The sequence below is a fragment of the Gymnodraco acuticeps genome, unplaced genomic scaffold, assembly GCF_902827175.1.
Source record: "Gymnodraco acuticeps unplaced genomic scaffold, fGymAcu1.1, whole genome shotgun sequence".
Lineage (NCBI taxonomy): Eukaryota > Metazoa > Chordata > Actinopteri > Perciformes > Bathydraconidae > Gymnodraco > Gymnodraco acuticeps.
Genome location: NW_022990023.1, coordinates 5,428,552 through 5,446,645, shown reverse-complemented (window position 1 = coordinate 5,446,645; position 18,094 = coordinate 5,428,552). Strand labels below are relative to the sequence as shown.

General features: G+C 40.7%; 3 protein-coding genes across 3 annotated transcripts in view; 2 read left to right on the top strand and 1 right to left on the bottom strand.

Annotated features, from left to right (window-relative positions):
* Positions 1–321: 321 nt before the first annotated feature.
* Positions 322–7,499, top strand: LOC117544867 (archaemetzincin-2). The gene is given in 10 exon segments (XM_034214350.1): positions 322–327; positions 399–520; positions 522–667; positions 1,474–1,647; positions 2,033–2,161; positions 2,429–2,493; positions 2,772–2,894; positions 5,845–5,908; positions 6,938–7,048; positions 7,357–7,499. Coding segments are annotated over 10 exon segments (1,083 nt in total).
* A 2,615-nt stretch (positions 7,500–10,114) lies between these two features.
* Positions 10,115–16,365, bottom strand: LOC117544896 (monocarboxylate transporter 7-like). The gene is made up of 6 exons (XM_034214403.1): positions 16,140–16,365; positions 14,191–14,431; positions 13,936–14,079; positions 13,687–13,815; positions 11,701–12,684; positions 10,115–10,592 (listed from the first exon to the last, which is right to left on the bottom strand). Exons 2-6 carry the CDS (start codon positions 14,426–14,428, stop codon positions 10,309–10,311), a joined length of 1,779 nt encoding a protein of 592 aa, XP_034070294.1. The 5' UTR covers positions 14,429–14,431; positions 16,140–16,365; the 3' UTR covers positions 10,115–10,308.
* Positions 15,919–18,094, top strand: part of arsg (arylsulfatase G) — a 44,904-nt gene continuing 42,728 nt past the window's right edge. The window contains exon 1 of the mRNA XM_034214405.1: positions 15,919–16,031. The gene's annotated coding sequence lies outside the window, so the exon portion shown is untranslated. The remainder of the gene's footprint in view (positions 16,032–18,094) is intronic.

Genomic DNA, 18,094 nt, shown 5'->3' with positions numbered 1-18,094 from the left:
AAATTAAGGTGGCTTAAAGAAGGTTTTTGATAGTGTCGAGAACAGGCTTTTTGTGTTGTTGAACGTACGTGTATAATACTTGTTCTGTCTCAGTCGTTTCGGTATGCTGCTTTTTTCAGCTCCAGAATTAACATTTTCAAAACTTCATGCTCCACAATTTACACATATCACATTGTAATATCAAATTGTCATTATATTGAATCAATTTCAAACACTTTTGCCCACTTTCCTTACATTCTGTGTCACACCATTTCTGTCATAAGCATTCAGGTATCCTTCAAAAGTAAAACAAAAAACTGAGAGCAAAGCCAATTTCTAAATATGACTGTGACTTTATTTGTGACCCTGTTAATGCTGCATATCTGTTTACATGTTAATGCTGTATATCTCCGATGTAGATTAAGTTAATCCAGCACTCTGTCCAGGCACTGCAGACAGCGTTGGTCTCCAATCATAAAGATTTAGCTAGACTTTACAGCAAATACACAAACTCAGAGAGGCATGTTCTGGAGGAAGGATTCCATGTTCCAACCCATCACAGTCCACTCTGACTCAGACTGGATCTCAGCTCACCCTGAGGAGCATCAAGACTTTGAGAGTTTCTTCAGAGACCCTTCCCGCAAGACCCCAAATGCAAGCCACAATACTATTTACATTCAAACCATAGGTGAGTTTGCTTGTGTCTAGGTTGGAGCAGGGGCGTCAAACTCAAATACACAGTGGCCCAAAATAAAAAAAATAGGTACTAGTCGAGGGCCAGACTGGTTCAATTTATTTTATTGCAAAGCTTATTGAAATGAACTTATTGCACATAATTAACCTGGAACTAACAAAGCTTAAATTATTGCCTATAAAAATAACATTAAACATTAAATAGCAGTTGCATTAATTTCTTATGGCTCTATCTGCAGTCATTTCTTATGAGTACATGTTCCCACAGGCCAACAACAGCTTCAACAAAACAATTCCCCTCAAAGAAAAAACCAAACATGCCCTGTTGTCGCAAGAAAGAAAGTGCAGAAGGAAACATCCATTGAAACTCAGTTTGCTGCTCTGTGATGCACACTAAGCCAGATACTTGGCATCTCATCTTGGGTGAAAGTTCATCAATGTTTGGGGTCAGGCTCTGAGCTGAGGAGATCCTCAGGGTTGAGTGAAGGTGTGCGTGCAGTATACCGGCGGGCCAGATCTAATAGTAATTAGAAATTATTCTGCGGGCCAAAATTAAATCCACCAAGGGCCTGATTTTGACACATGGGTTAGAGCCTCTGTAATAAAGTCTTTACCCATGAGCACTTAAAATCAACGTATCACCATAGTTCATGTCACCTAATGACCGAAAAACATGCAAGAAACTACATTGTGTGCTTTAAAGATGGATGAGGCATGTAGAGTTTGTTGTGCAGCAGTTTTTGGACTCCAAGTGCAGCATTACATTGTTTGCTTGCATTCATTCTACACTATGTTTTTCAGGTTCCTTTGGCGAGGCGGGGGCTCAGACGGATCAGTGTGTGGAGTGGCTCAGAGAATACTGCCAGGCCTTCTTCTATGGGCTTTCTGTCAAGTTACTGCCGGCGGTTACTGTGGCTGAAACAAAATGCTCCTTCAGGGTGAACAGCGACTCCCACAACCTTCAGATCCTCACCGGTGAGCTGGGAGTCCATCACTTTTACCTCAGGATACCTTTCATTGTGCCATATCTACTGTGGGGTTCTGGCAAAATGCAGGAATCTCCATCTGAAGTGTGAATGATTTGCTTTGTTTTCAAATATAATAAAAAATCCTAAATCACATTATTAGTCCATGTATTTGTAGCGCCACCCAGAGTAGTACACATACTGAAGATACAACATATATGACATATTAAACATTACAACAAAAAAACAGCAGCTGAAGTACATGTTATAATGACATTGAGTCATACAAATCCTACTGAGAGAGAGAAATGACAGTAGGCATGGTCAAATTAATGAGGATATGAAATAATAGTAGAACAAATAACTGTTTAGTATCATTTTATCTTGCATTGTAGGTGACCTGCTACAGTTCCTGCGGAGTAGAAAACCAGCAGATGCTTTCTGCATTGTTGGGATCACAATGATTGACCTCTACCCCAAAGACTCCTGGAATTTTGTTTTCGGACAAGCTTCTCTCAGTAACGGTGAGCCTTTCCCACAAAGACTTTACTGAGAAAATATTACTTTCTGTATTAGCCAACCACACCTAATAATAATGCTCCTATTCATCACAACTTCCTGTTGTCCCCAAAGAAACATTGCTTCATAGTTGAGGAACATTTTGTATAAAAGAATATACACACATTACACAATTTCATCTGTAGTCCTGTATGATGTAATGTTGTTGAGCTACCACTAGATGGTGATAAAGCAAAAACATTAAATCCTGTTGCCTTCACTTTTGGTTGCAGGAATGGGAGTTTTCAGCTTCTCCAGGTATGATGACAGCTTCTACAGCAGCAGTTATGCAGGGAGTGTGACGACCCTTCCACGCCACTCGGCGTTCCGTGATCTCTCTCTCTCTCATTGTTTGCAGATTCCAGTGCTGTATGTGGGGTGATTGTGGACTGACGAACTGCACCTGGGCAGCTGTTATAAGACAGCCCATCGCGTTTCGGGAGGCCCCTCTCATTCCTCTCGCACACTGCCCGTGTGAGCCTCGCGTCGTGGCTGTCTTTTTGGTGTCCACTAATAAAGGATCGTTATACTTTCAGACCCCTCGTCTCGCCTCCCAGCTTTTTGTTGCAGCCCAAGAGCCGGGTTGTGAAGAACAGGTTTCACCCAAAGCAGGAGAACTACTCTGTGTTTGACGGTTATTACACCCCCCCCCCCCCCCCCCCCCCCATCACCAGCTCTCTGCTGCTTCGATCCTGCAAGGTTTCTAAACAAACACACATTCCACCACTCACTCAATGTTGGTACTTTGAACCTTTGAGTGTTATTGCCAAAATTGGTTGTTTTTCTCTAATCTTGAGAGTCGGGAGGGCTGATAATTTATTCCGGCAAATTACTCAGACCTACTAATTGACCCAACATAATTTATTGAGTCTATGTAAATTTACTGCTTGGCTCATATCCACCAACGTCAGCAAGATCTCACCTCTATTAACTCCTGAAGAACCAGGTTCAATGAACTGCTGTTTCAATTCAGACGACCCGCTAAATCTGTTTAAGCGATCCCGAAGGATTTTGATATCAGTAATGAGGTGTGGCTCTACCTAAGTGTGAGTGTGGCAGTGTGCAATCTTACCTTTGAAGCAGGAGAGGAGAGCGCAGATGTCTTTTAAATTGTCCCAATCTAAAAGGGGGGATCAGTTTATTTAAAAATTGGTCCACACTTATACAGGGTTTCTACCTTCTCTCATTACAACATGACAATCCTACAAAACATATCATGGTGTGGTCATGTTCTAATATGAAACCTCAATTCACAGTTTTACATTTATTACACCAAATTGTAACTTCAACTGCCCAATTCAGTTGTGACATTTAAAATAGTCCGACAGAATTTAGAGGCATCTCCTCATAAATGACCGGTGGCAGGGTACTAAACTTTCAACACACATCAATTCATTCCGCATTCAACAAAGAAATTCACTCCGCATTCAACAAAGCGATATTTACCAAGTCTGAGAGAACCTTACCGAGGCAAAAACCCAGCTCTCCAGGGAGAGAGCTAGGGCTCGCAATTAACGATGTCCCGGGGACCATAACAATTCCTACTGGGACACAAATCTATTTTGTCTGGGACTATTTCGGGACAGTGAAAAAAAAATTAAAAGTAAACTTCAAAATGGGTGTTATTTGCAAAGTCATTGGGCTGTCAAATCATAGAATGCATTCTACGTCATCCACTCTGCTGCTGACTGCTGCTAGACTCGCGCCAATGCAATGTCACGACAGTTTAAAAAAGTAGAAAGAAATGCTGAGGTGGTTGAATAAACAAGCCCCAATTCTGCCGACTCCCGAAACGAAAACATCCCAAGTCCTGGTCATGATGCATCGTCTTCCACTGTGGTAAGTTAGTTGTCTTAAGTGTCAATGTTAGCTAGCGCTAGCTAACGCTAGCAACTGAAGTGTGCCTTACAATGCATACAGACGTCCTAAAATGCGGTGTCATGTTCTTTTGAAGTTTGTGAAAATGATGTGAAATACAGTTGATCAGAATAAGAGGTGTAGCCGATCATTTTTGTATTTTCTTTGTCAGCCAGTCAGTGACCAGGCTAAAATATTTAGCTGCAAAAAGGCATTTAGCTAATCATTTAGCTTTTCATCTTTTTTTAGTGTTTCAGTTTTTTTGGGGCAAGAACGTCAGTCAGATTGGGTGACGATTAGAAAGGGGGTCGCAAGGTAATTTTAGTTTGTCAAGAATCAACTCTGGTATGAGAATAATGTGTCATGTTAAGAGAGAGTAATGTTCCAGTTGTTTTTGTGCCTGGGGGGGGGGGGGGGGGGGGGGGGGGGGGGGGGGGGGGGGGGGGGGGGGGGGGGGGGGGGGGGGGGGGGGGGGGGGGGGGGGGGGGTGGGGGGTGAATGAGTGAGAGCAAGATGATTGACATTCATGAATGAAGATAGAAGATCAATTTATATTCCTATAGTACTACTGACTTGTGAGGATAACTTGTAATTAGAACTGAAAACAGATACATTTATTAAACTGTATTATGGAACTTCTGTTTTTTTATTATCATTCATACCACTTTTATTGCCAGATGGAGGGTTCCGATCATAAAACACAGAGACCATACAGCCATACCATATTGAATTGAAAAATACAAATCAGAATTCTTCTATGTTGACATGACAATGATAAATTAGTCTGGATATTGAGAAACAATAGAAAAACATGTCTTAAAACAACTCTCTTCCCTTCTACTCTAGGAGAGGCAACAGATCAGACTAATATTCATATGTTTAAAAGAACAAGTATTTTAAACTTACATGGTGGACCAGAGTCTATGGTGTGATGATTAAGTGACAAAAAAGTATCAAATGATATGTATTCTGCATAATTGGGGGGGCGACGATACAAATTTAAATTTGGGACACTGCTGGTTATATCCGGGACAATACAAAGTAGAATTCGGGACAGTTGTGGGACACTGAGGAAAAAAGTTAATTTCGAGCCCTGGAGAGAGCTTACCGGGAAAGAGAGCAACCCCCCCCCCCCCCCTTTCTCTCTCTCCCCTCTCCTTCTCTCTCTCTCTCTCGTCTCCTCTCTCTCTCTCTCTCTCTCTCTCTTCTCTCCTCTCTCAGTCTCTCTCTCTCTCTCTCTCTCTCGTTAGCTCCCTCTCTGCCAGTGTCATGCTCAAAAACAGGACAGAAAAACCTAAAGACACCTCCTCCATACCCATATTTGTGGAAACAAATGTATTGGGTGTACAGGACTGGACTTGTCCAGACATATTCTATGGCTATGGCATAGACACACCTTCCCATGTTTGTGTAAAAAGGTCATAACCTCTAGTGTGCAGGACTGGAACATTATTCTCGGCTATGGCACAAACACCTTTTTGGGGCCTCAGTCTTTCTCCAAAAAGTCAGGAGCCCCCCTCCCTTTGTACTGCTGTGAGGGAAGAGGGAAGAAACTGTCTCCCCTCCCTTATCAGTGACACCCATAAATCAATAGGCCTCAATCTCAATTTAACAAACCACTTGGTTTTTGTTTATGCTGTAAATATAGAAAATCATAAAATATGAAGCATTTTCATTGTGGGTTATACAAGAATATAATTGATTATATTTGATTATAACTAACTTTCGTTTGAACTATTCAACCTAATATGGAGACCTCAACACTAATGTACAGTAGGGTATTTTTTTGCAGACAATGACCCATGAGATTGGCCACATGTTTGGGTTGAAGCATTGCCAGTGGCTGAGCTGTGTGATGCAGGGCCAGGGGCGGATCTACCGGGGTGGCAACTGCCACCCTAAAAAATAGATTTGTTTTGAAATAAAAGTTGTGGCTCATCGGACATTTATCCCTAATGTCCGAGTGCAAGTGAATGCAGCACAAGACGCGAGTCTTGCAACCCCTCCCCCGGCCCTGGCGCGAGCATGGAAATATGATTGGCGGCGATTTCATTTGAACGGGACGGCGTAAAACGAGAAGTATTCGGACCCAAGTACACGGAAAGAATGAGGTATTTGCGGTCTACAATGACAGAGAAGAGACTGTCAAGTGTCAAGTTTGGCTGTACTCAGCATTGAATCAAAACGCACTAAAGCTTTGGATCTTAATACGTTTGTGGCGTTCAGCAAAAAGGCGTTTTGCTGAACGCCCCATGGTAATCGCCGCATTCAGCTGTAATAGGCATGCCAACTTGATGCTCTGCTCACGGATGAGCATAAAAAAACTGTTAAGATGATGACCTTACGTGTATATATATTTTTTTCTTTGTGGGGGTCTGCCCCCAAAAAACAGTTTTAAGTTCTGAGAAAGTCAAGGAAGACGGTGTGTAAAACTACATAGTTTATTCAATAATAAATGAATATGTGAATCATAACAGTGATTGACAGCTGATAGGAATCATATGATTGTTAACATTATCATATTCATTCAAACAAACATCGATGAGACAGTTTATTAATGTACTTATTGCAGCAGTCTGCATACATTTGGTACCCCTGCTGGTCTAAGAGTGAAACAAACTCATTCAGTTACTGTTCAGTTAAAATTCATTCAATTATGTCTGCCACCTTATATATTTCTATTTAAGGCTTTACTGATGTGCCACAATAATGTCACCTAATGTTATTGAGTTAAAATATCAATATTGTGGCTTTCCAAGTTAACATTGATTGATGTGACTGCGATTAAATCATCATATAGCCTACTTCTGCCAGGGGATGCCACCCCTCAAAATCTCCTGCCACCCTCTTGCCACCCCATGAATATGTTTCTAGATCCGCCCCTGTGCAGGGCTCCAACCACCTGGAGGAGTCTGACCGCCGCCCGCTGGACTTCTGTCCCGTCTGCCTTCGCAAGCTACAGGTCGCCATCGGATTCAAAATAGCTGACCGATACAAGATACAAAGAAAACAAACATATTTTCTGCTATATGCCGATTTGTACTAGCTTATATTGTATATTTGTATGTTTTAATTGTGTGTTGTGTGTCCCGCATGTACCCTTTTCTGTACCCAAGGACAAATGTCCACTGAAGTGAAGCCAATCATATCAAAAATAATTTGAATCTTTTGGCATTTTAAATTCTCTTTTTCAGATGTTTCTCTCTGGTGTTATTGTGATCACTGCATAATATTTCACAATAAACCTTATTCACCTTTTGTTCTTTTTGTACTCTCTTTTAGTGATTGTTTATCTGTGTTCAACAGGCCTTAGTGCACTGGATGGAGGTGGATCAAACACCGGAGTCCTCCACCTGTCAGTCTCTGCTCCACTTTCCCAAACCAACAGAAGCCTTTCAGACCTCCAGACTGTGGCTGCACAGGTGCCTGGACATACTGCGGGAGTAAGAAGATGAACTATAGTACTTGTATATATAATATATGCAACACCCCCCACTTATCCTTGTATACACATGTGCTTAATATTTCTGCTGTTACAAAAGAGTCTTTATTTTGTTTATGACTGTTGCACCTTATTTGAGGATGAGCACAGGGCCAACTAGAGAATGTATCAGGTAGTTGAGTTTTATTGATTGTAAAATAATTAAATGGCACTTCAGTTTCCAGGCTGAATGAAATGCTGAGTTTAGGTTAATATGTTTATAAATCTAGGTTAAAGATGCCATATGACATTATAGGACATTATATACTTATTTTTAAATATATACGTTTATCAAAATCATAATTTCCAGTGAATTATGTGACAGACACAACAGAGGTTGCAATGAGTTACTTATGATCTGGACTGCTAAGCTTTTAAGAGGTTTGCTTTGTGCATTTTAAGATAAAAAAAAAAATCTTAAACATATTTCATTTGTTGAAATCACTCTTTGCTTTATTGTGATTAATTGAACACATTTTCATTACAAAAATAGATTTGAATCATACATCTCGTACATTCACAAAACAGTACATTGTCTGCTTGATGACAATCTGATTTAAAATAAAAATCACATCTACTGAGCTTCATGTTATTTCTATAACCCTAGTTACAGTATTAGTGCAATTTACTATTCTCAGCGTCACAGTTTTTCTGGTCATTATTGTAGTATTGATTGTAGTATAGTTCAAGTTTCAGTTTAACTCCAAGAATATAAAAAACGGAGGAACGTCCATTAACACTGCATCACTTGTGGTCTATTGTAAAACACATCCATACTCTCCAGCCATATCTCACATCCGTCGTTTGTAAAGCAAGACTTCATTTAAGAGGCCATAATATCCAGGTTCATATTAGTATTCAGTGTCCCTACTGCAGTGGTTCTCAAAGTGGGGGGCGCGCCCCCCCCAGGGGGGCGCAGAGGCATGACAGGGGGGGCGCGAGAGACCAGGGGGGGAAATGGTTATTAAAAAAAAAAAAAAAGATAAAAAAATAATAATCATATTTTGAAAAATTATTGATTGAAAATAATATAATACAGTAGTATTACGTCTGGTTCTCTGTGTTTCATTAAAGCTCGGCTCTCTGTGTGTGTGTGTGTGTGTGTGTGTGTGTGTGTGTGTGGAACGAGCCATTTTGTGTGCATGCACTCATAGAGAGAGAGAGAGCGCACCGGTACCGGAGATCGTAGTTGTTAGCTTCTGGTGCTAGCGAGCTACGCTAACGGATATACTGTAAGGAGTTTTTTCAACAACAAAGTGGAGGAGAGTCCTCTCCTGTCAGACTGAGAGGCACAGTGAGCTAAAGGACTCTCAGTGTTATCTCAGTGGGTCTCAAACGTTTTGGTCACCATAAATGTAAACAATTATTTCCGAGGCACACATTTATATGATCATTATAGTTATAAAAAAATAAGAGAATAAATTAAAAACAGGTATGAAATACTATATGACAGTAAAAAAAGAATAAAGTTTAAAAGGGGAGTGATTTGTAAAATATCCATAAAGAAATAGTAAATCTGTTTCCAGTTCTGTTTCAAATGGGTGTTGAGAGATGTCCATAGATCTCTTCATTTTGCTCTCAAAGTGTACCAGATTGATGCTTTTAACTTCAATATTTAAAAATCTTCCCGGGGGAGCTTACCCCCGGACCCCCCTATGTGAGGTCCACACACCACCTATAAAAATAGCACTTTACCCATACTTACACCTATATGCCGTGAGCTGATTATCGAGCCTTCATTGTAAAAGTCACTCTGTGTATTTGCGTGGGGAGTGTTGCAGTAGAACATTCCACTGTAGCGCCCGGTACATTAATGGGAAACCCTAAATGTTTGAGCCCCCTCTATGAAACGTCAAGCTACCCCACAGCACCCCAAAATAAATCTCTGGCGCCGCCACTGAGCCTGACTATTTGTGTTGGGGGGGCCCGACTTTTTTTTTTCTCCAATGGGGGGGCCTGACAGAAAAAGTTTGAGAACCACTGCCCTACTGTGACATGTCTCCATGCTTTAATGTTCAAAAAGCTCTTTATTTTTCTCATATTGCCTGTGCTGCAGCACCTCTTTTCACCCTCTGTCTGAAACCAGAGCCCAGTCTGCTCTGATTGGTTAGCTGGCCGGCTCTGTTGTGATTGGTCAAACGCTTAGAGATGTCCCGCTCCTTAGCCTATCATATACAATGTGTTGAAGCGCTAGCCAAAAGAAGCCCAAGTGTTTCATAGTGAGTTAAAAAACCTATATAACACACAACAGGAAAGAGGAAACCCAAAAGAGCATAATGGGGCCCCTACAAAACCGTTACTTAAAGCTAATTTAATAGCATAGAATAGATCATTAAAAAACACTGTTTGGTACATGGATATGGTGCAACTAGGGCTGGGCTCATATCATGTTGTGACTGGTGTTGTCTGTGACTGGTTTTAAAGGCTGCATTACAGTAAAGTGTTGTAATACACTGAATTAACCAGACTTCTATTATTTGTTTTCACCCGCAAAAAATCCACATTGTATATAAAATTCTCACTGTGTATATTTCGTTGAAGCATCAATTCTCAAACCTACAATATCCAGGTAGTCGGTCCATAATATTGTGATATTTATGTTTATTTCATATAGCCCAGCCCTAGGTACAATTGATTTGTATTGTGATGTAAAAGTTAGCAGATCATAAACACTTTTGGTCTTCTATTCATTGTAGTAATTTCAAGTCAGCTAGCTACTGTCTTTTTTGCATTTCACCCTCATATGGCTTGATCGCTTTAATAAACTTTATCAGCTTAAGCAAAACGTATAACCTCCTGAACATCTCTTGTGGCCTCCGTCGCTTCAGAGGAATCCTGAGCACTGTTGGGTCTTTTGTCTGAATTGTTCACTGCGCTTGTTTCTTCTGAGTCCTCTTTGCGTTCATGTACGTCTTCGGGGCGTTTTGAGACCTTCCTTCGACAGAGATATCCTTTCTTAGCAGGTGAAACCAGACCCAGGAACACGGCACTGATTCCCAACCCGGCCGCACAGGAGTAGAAGGCGGAGCCGTAGTTCTGAGTCAAATCCACCAGCAAACCTGGGGATGGAGGAGAAATCAAAGAAGCATTAAGAAGGGCACTCCAACAAATAACTTATTTGGAGTACAACGTTAATATAAAGTCTTCTGGGACTGAAAACATTATCTCAGTTTGGGATTGAATACAATACTTTTTTGAATGTAAAGCTTGCATTATAAAATGATATTTCTATGAATATTTCGGTATCTACTGAACCAATTTGACTTTTATTTTTGTTAGTCTTTCTTTCCTAAATCTCTAAACTTTATTTAAGTACTAAACATTTATGTTAGCCCGTCAAGCAAAAAGGTATACCCTAAGCTTTAAAAAAAAAAAAGATTAATCTAGAGCTTTAAACATTTGTCGTTCGACAGATAAATACTCGCCAACTATTTTGATAATGATTTAACAATGACCTAATTTTAAAAAGAGATTAGTTACTTTTCTCTCTTTTTTATTATATTAACTTAAAAGGTGGGGTATCTGCCACTTCCTTACAGAGCCCCTCCTCCAACACACACGAACGCGCACATGACCAATGAGGGCACGAGATAAGTTTGTGCACAGATGGAAGGCTGACAGGCAGGTAGGCCATCCAGTTACTTTAGTCGGGCCGGCTAAAATGACTGGTCGTGCTTTTTACAGCACCACGGCTTCCACAGATGACATTTTTTGATGTATTTATTGTCAAAGCATTTAATATATTCATTGCTATCGGGATGTTAAGAGCATTCCATGGAATATAACAAAAAGTGTTTCTGAAATCAATTACATACCCCACCTTTAATACCTGTGGGTTTTGGATAGGTAAAACAAGACATTTAAAGAAATAATTTGTTCAATTGTTTTCGTTGCTGCTGTAGATAAATCTTATATCCCTGGTTATAATGTCAGTGTGGGATTAAATCATATTAATCATATTGCTGGATATCCAAACTAGACCTCAAAACAGCATTTATGCATTTCCTGTTGCTTTGTCATCGATTGCTTTTCCCTCCATCTTTCATCTTTGATTGACTGTATGTCCAAAAGCATACAGTCAATCAAACATATACACCATCACATCCTTGTGTGTTAAAAAGCTGCAGTAAAATGAAACCATAGCCAGTACTCAGAATAAACTCTTACCTCCAAGTGGGGGTCCAGAGAGCCCAGCAAAGCTCTGTATGAACACGTAGACCCCGGCAGCCGAAGACATCCTCTCTATTCCCACCACATCGTCCTCAGCCAGCATCGGGATGTGTGAGCAGGCTACCGTTCCCATAAAGAACCCGTAGAAAGCGCAGCAGACCGCCAGGCCGTTGAACTCCGTCACCAGAGTGAATCCCACCAGATCCACGGTCATGGTGATCACACACACCAGCAGGACAAGCAGCTTCCTTTTCCTGAACCTTTCTCGTGACAGGATGCACCCGATGGAGAACCGCCCGAATATCTCTGTCACGGCCATGATAGAGAGCATGTACGTGGCGTGACTCCGCTCCACGCCTCGACTCACGCTCAGATCGATGATATATAAAGGGGGCGCGAAGAAACCCAGCGTGGCAAAGAGTCCGAACATAGAGTAGAGAATGAAGCTGCACTCTCTGAGGATGGAGAAATCTATCAGCTTTGATTTCGTTGTGGACGTTTTTCCATCACCTGATTTCATTTCCTCCACTTGCATGATTTGTTTCTCTGCATCTTCGCTCCGTTTCTCCACAGATTCAAATTGACTAGTCTTTGCTTTACCGTTTTCCGCAGATTTCTCGGCTTCTTTGTGCAGTAAAGTCTTCTCATCTTGGCTGCTGTCGTACGTTTCCTTTACGGACTGGACTCCAGAGTCTCCTGTGCTCACAGAGGTTTGGCTGAGCTCATTGTCCGCACTGTGGGAGGTATTCTGTTCATTTGAGGTAGTTGAGTCCTGTGGGTTTATATCCTCTACATTCACCGGTGAACCGAGGGCTTCCAGCTCCTTTGGGGACGATCCTTCAGCTTCTCTCTCACAGGTCACTTTGGGTTTGATGACGATTGGCCGAAGCAGGGCTCCACAGATGATGATGGTGCTCTGCAGAGCTCCTATCACTAACATGGTGTGTCTCCAGCCGATACGGTCCCTCAACGCAGAAAAGGCTGAGGAAGAAGAGGTATTTAGTGCTTGGTGCACTTAATTGTAAATATAACGGTTCTGTTCTACATTTAAAAGGTAAAAGAAAGTGTATTGGTAGGATAAAACCATGAGATTATCTCAATTTAAAGGGTGTCCTTAACAAAAGTCAATACAAAAAACTATTTGTTGGCAGTATCTGTGGCTCTTTGCCAATTGTTCCCACCAAAGGTGTGAATCTTTTTTAAAAACGAGAAGAAAATGTAAAATTGTAAAATTGTATTTTAACTGTTTAACTGCTCCATCATTCACCAGTAGTTTTCCATTCACCTGTCTCACCTGTTTTCCACACCCACTCGTTAGCTCACTCTCTTTCTCTTCTTCTGCACCCATTAGCTTCTGCCAGTATTTAAACCCGCACCTTACACACACTCTTTGCCAGATTGTACTTTGCCTCATGCTTGTCTTTCCCGCGTTTGAAACTAGATTGCCTACCCGGTTCCGACCCTGCCTGTCCCCGATCTGCCTGCTCTGCCTGTTCCCTGATCCTGCCTGTATCTACGCTGACCGCCTCGCTTACTCCCTGACTCTCTGCCTGTCCCTGACTCACCTTCTGCCCGCTGTCCTCCGGTGCGTTAAACTGCTCGGTTGGTATTCCTCAGATCCAGTGGAATCTCCAATAAAGTTTATTACCAATTCCCCTTGGTTTCTCGAGTGCTGCATTTGGGTTCTCCTTAAGCTTGTGACAGTAACAATTGCCTATAACAGCTGAGCCCTTTGGCATAATTGATTTTAGGGAATATTTGTAGCCATAGTTTGAATATAGTTTGAAATAAGCTGCAGAGCTCGGGGCATGTTGAGGAGAAACATGTCAGTGCAAGCGTGGCTACTGATGTGTTTCTAATAGATTTTCTTACAACAACTCTACTAATACTTGTTGTAAGGTTTTTACTTTTCTTGGTAAATACTGAAGACATTTCTTAGTCTTCCTTGAGTTTACTGTCCCTAAATGAGTTGTACAAGCTGACCTGGTGCGAGGGCGAACATAGACAGCGACTCTCCGGTGGAAGCTACAGCTGTGACCAGAGACCGCCGCCGTGTAAAATACTGTGAGAGGATGGTCACTGTGGGGAGGTAGGTCAGACTGTAGCCCAGTCCTGGAAAGTGGAAATAATATAAGTTTATTAAATGGTTATTGATACAGACACAATTCTACAAAACCTATTCAAAGACTCAAATAATGATGTGATGATATAGAGAAGAAAGCATGTCATTACCTGCTACCAATCCATATGTGATGTATATTTGATTGATTGAACTGGTAAAGCTGGTTGCGATGGTACCGGTGGCGATAAGTAAACCTCCGATCATAACAACAGGCTGGAACCCACAGCGGCTCGTCAACACGGAGGAAAGAGGACCTGAGGAGAACATACGTTGTTAACTGAGGGACTATAACACAGTCATTCTCACAACTTATTTCAATGCATAGGCTGTGTTTTACTTCCTATAACTTCATCAGCTGGGCTCACCATTGAAGGTCATGACAAAAATGCAGATGGAAACAATCCAGGAGACTCGACTGTTGGTCTCGCCGAACTCCTCCATGATGTCCTGGAGGAAAATGCCGAAGATCTTGATGGTGCCGTAGGTGAAAGCCTCCACCACGAAGAAGGCGATGGCCACCATCCACCCCCAGCCTCCATCTGGGGCTTCGGGGTACACATTGGGCCCCAGGAATCGCCCCCTCTTGACTCCACAAAGTGCCATGCCCTGGGAAGAGAAATGGAAGACTGGCAATAATTCTATTTTTATCATTCTATCCCTGTGTTTTCCCTCCTGTTTGATTACCTCAAGCCTTTGTCTTCCCTCCCCAGCTATGTCTTGTCTTTGTGATCTTGTATGTTCTTGTGTTCTTTGTCAGATTGTCATCTTTGTTCCTGTCCAGGCCTGATGTTTGGTGTATTTCGTCTCTGTCTAATTCCCAGTATTCCTGTTTCGTCCCCTTGTTTTTGTGTTTTCAGCTTTTTTTAATAGCTAGATTTTTGGTTATCAATTCCTCACTCCCTCTTACAGTGCGTTTGGGTCCAACCTCCAGTCCAGACCCTGACAGTATCGTCATGTTTGATTGCTCAAATTGTAACTTGCTTTGGATAAAAGCATCAGCTAAATGTAACGTAATGAAAAAGATTATGTTTATCCCAAATATATGTATTCAATACCACTGCAGTCTGTGTTCCTCTTCACATCGAATATGACACTGCTCATAGTCTCCAGTTACAGAAATGAGCTGATGAATGGCAGTAAATACGATGCTAATTCTGATCTATGAACTATGGCAGCTTACCTTTTACACAAAGTGGTTCTATGCATCTGAACCAGACTACAATACAAACACGGGCAGGGCTGTGGTGCATCATATTTTTTTCACAAGGCTGGGCCTGATCAATGATTAATGCAAAAGCACTTCGGTTGTTATCAATAATACAGTTTTAGACCTATTTAAAAAAGTACCTTTTGACCCTGGGTAAAACATGATAATATTGTGTGCCCTATGGTAGTAAAATATAGCATAACCTTGTTTGCATTTTATCTCCATTTCTTTCTTTTTTTTCTTTACACTGTATCAAATAAGCTGGATGACTCAAACTCTCTCCTTTTCTGATTTTACTTTTACTTCTTACTTTTGTACAACTGATGTTTCTTCACTGTATACTCATACCGCTTTGACATAGGCTAATACAAAAAAAACTTTAATTCAGTGGGTGTATTTACTTTTTCAAGGTGCTGGAGTACAATCAAAGACTGGTCATCAACAAAGATTCAAGATTCAAAGGTGTTATTGTCATATGCACAAAGCTACAGGGTAGAAATGGCAATGGCATTCTTAGATAAGATAGTTGTTTACATAGTTTGGACTAATACTGCGAATTATTTATAAAAGTCAATTAATTGAAGCGTTACTTTTTATCTGTGTATCCAAAACAAAAATAATTTCAAAAGTTCTTCCACAAATCTTATTATATAGCCTACAATCAAATATACTTTTAAATCTTATCCGAGTAGTAATAATTTAAAAAAATGGTTCTACATATTTCATAACGCTAAACAAAAATTCACTTTGTTGAATTTCAAAAATATATTATTGTACAAATTATTTAAAAACACACAAACCACCGTTGATTTGACTGTTAAACTAATTATTTTCTAAACATGATGTATTATCTTGACGTTTTTAATGAAGGGTGGAGGGGGGGGGTAGTATTGACTTTATGTCCCCGGCATGTGTTCCCTTCTTGCGTCTGACGCAACGCCCTGAGTCGGCTCATGTGCTCCGAGGACAACGTGACTTTAAAAGCCGCAAACATACCGTGTAAGTACTGAAATCTCGCCGGTTTGAGGCTTATAATTAATTAAATATACAGTTAATTTCACTCAATCAAACATATAATGAAATAATTTGTGTTTTAGCCGGTCTCACCTGTGTGTTGCTAGTCTCTTCCTTCTTTTGTAATCCGCGACGTGTCCCAATTAAATGACCAACTGAACTTTCTTACTCATATTTCACATGCTTTTGTCCGCACGCGCAACAACACGCTGTGATACACTCTCATGAAGTGAACACACTCCCTGTGTGAGACCGGCACGGGTGGGTGTAAGTAGGGTTAAAGAGATCTGGTTTAAGCCAGTTCTCTACACACATCTCTGCAGATCCCCTCCTAGTTTTAACGGTAGAGGGCAGAGTTGTTTTGGTTTGGGTTCATGTTCGACTCGTGTTTTGCGCAACACACTCCACAACCTTCCCTCAACCTTTCAACAACTGTGGCGACACTGTTTGACTGATGAGAATACTACACTATAATAGCTCCTTTATGAACTCCTTGATTACATCCTTTAATTTTTAATCTAGTTGTTCTCAACCATAAATGCTCATATATTGTCTGTCATTGGAAGAGTGGTAAGGAATATGCTGTGTCTGTAACTGAAAAAAAAACATTTGGCTGAAAAGTCATTTTTCTTATTATCAGTGTTTGAAAGTAGGTAGAATTCATGTTCAAATTCAATTCACAAGTCATAAAATGAAAATAACTAGTACAGGGACAGAATTGTGCAAACAATTGCAAAAATAAGTAAACTATTTAAAAGAAGAGAGATAAGATAAAACCCTCTGATTGCAACACTATCTGAAAATAATCTTTGACTGTCTCCTCTATAATTTAGTTTAGTTGATTTATGTATAGTGTTGTGGACAGTCTCCATTGATGAACTGTCACAAAAACAGTAAATGGAGCAGCTTTAGCCGACATGGCTAATTTCCAGCTGTTGTCCCTGGCCAGATGGTAATAGACACCCTTAAAATCACAATATATCAACAGCATTAGTTATAAAAAAAATATAAAATTAAATAAAAAGGATGAAAGACAAGTAGATACGGGCGAAAGGATAAGAGAGGATAAAAGAGAACAATAAACAACACACGTTACTACATACAGTACATATATAGCACATCACAATCACATAACAGAAACGAGGGGGAACATCCATAATCACAACATGTAACACTCACGGCATACTCAACACAGACTAGTGTGTGCAGGTGTAGTTCTCAGTGAACCATGCTTTTAAGTGAGCTGTGAAGGTGGTATGTGTATGTATGTCTTTGATTTGAGTGGGTAGAGAGTTCCAGTTTTGTATTGCTGTGACCGAGAATGATGACTGACCAAAAGTACTCTTCCTGAATGGGACTGATAGGTCACCACGTGTGGTCAGTCTGGTGTTGTTACGTTGAGTAACCAATGAGTTAAGAGGTGGAGGGGCTGTATTGTGCAGAATTTTGTACACCAGAACGATGTTCCTATACTTTATTAAATCTTCCCAACTCAGGATGTTATGCTTGTTGAGGATGGTACAGTGATGGGAGCTGTTAGGTTTCTGGTCCAGTACTTTGAGGGTTTGTTTGTACAGGGTTGCTAGTGGCTTCAGTGTGGAGCTGTTAGTTTGCCACCAGCGTGTGAGACAGTGTTAGATGTGACATGATCATGGCATTCATGTATAATTTGGCAGAATTCAATGTCATTGTGTTTCATATCATATGTATTTAAAATTTGCTAGGCTAAACTTTACTCTTTGGGTCACTTTTTTGACTTGTGTTTTGAATGTTGAATTAGAGTCAATAATGATTCAAAGGTACTTAACCTGAGGCACAATATCAATATGTTCACCTGAGATGCTTATATTTGACACAATGTTGCATTTTCTTTATGTGAAAAACATTCCTACTGTTTTGTTTACATTAAGCTGAAGACAGGAGCGGTGTAGCCAGCTAGTGATCAGCACTAAAGCTGAGGTCAGTTTATCAGATTTACAGATGGCAGGTCATTCATATATAGCGTAAAAAGAAGTGGACCAAGTATTGAACCTTGTGGTACTCCGGTT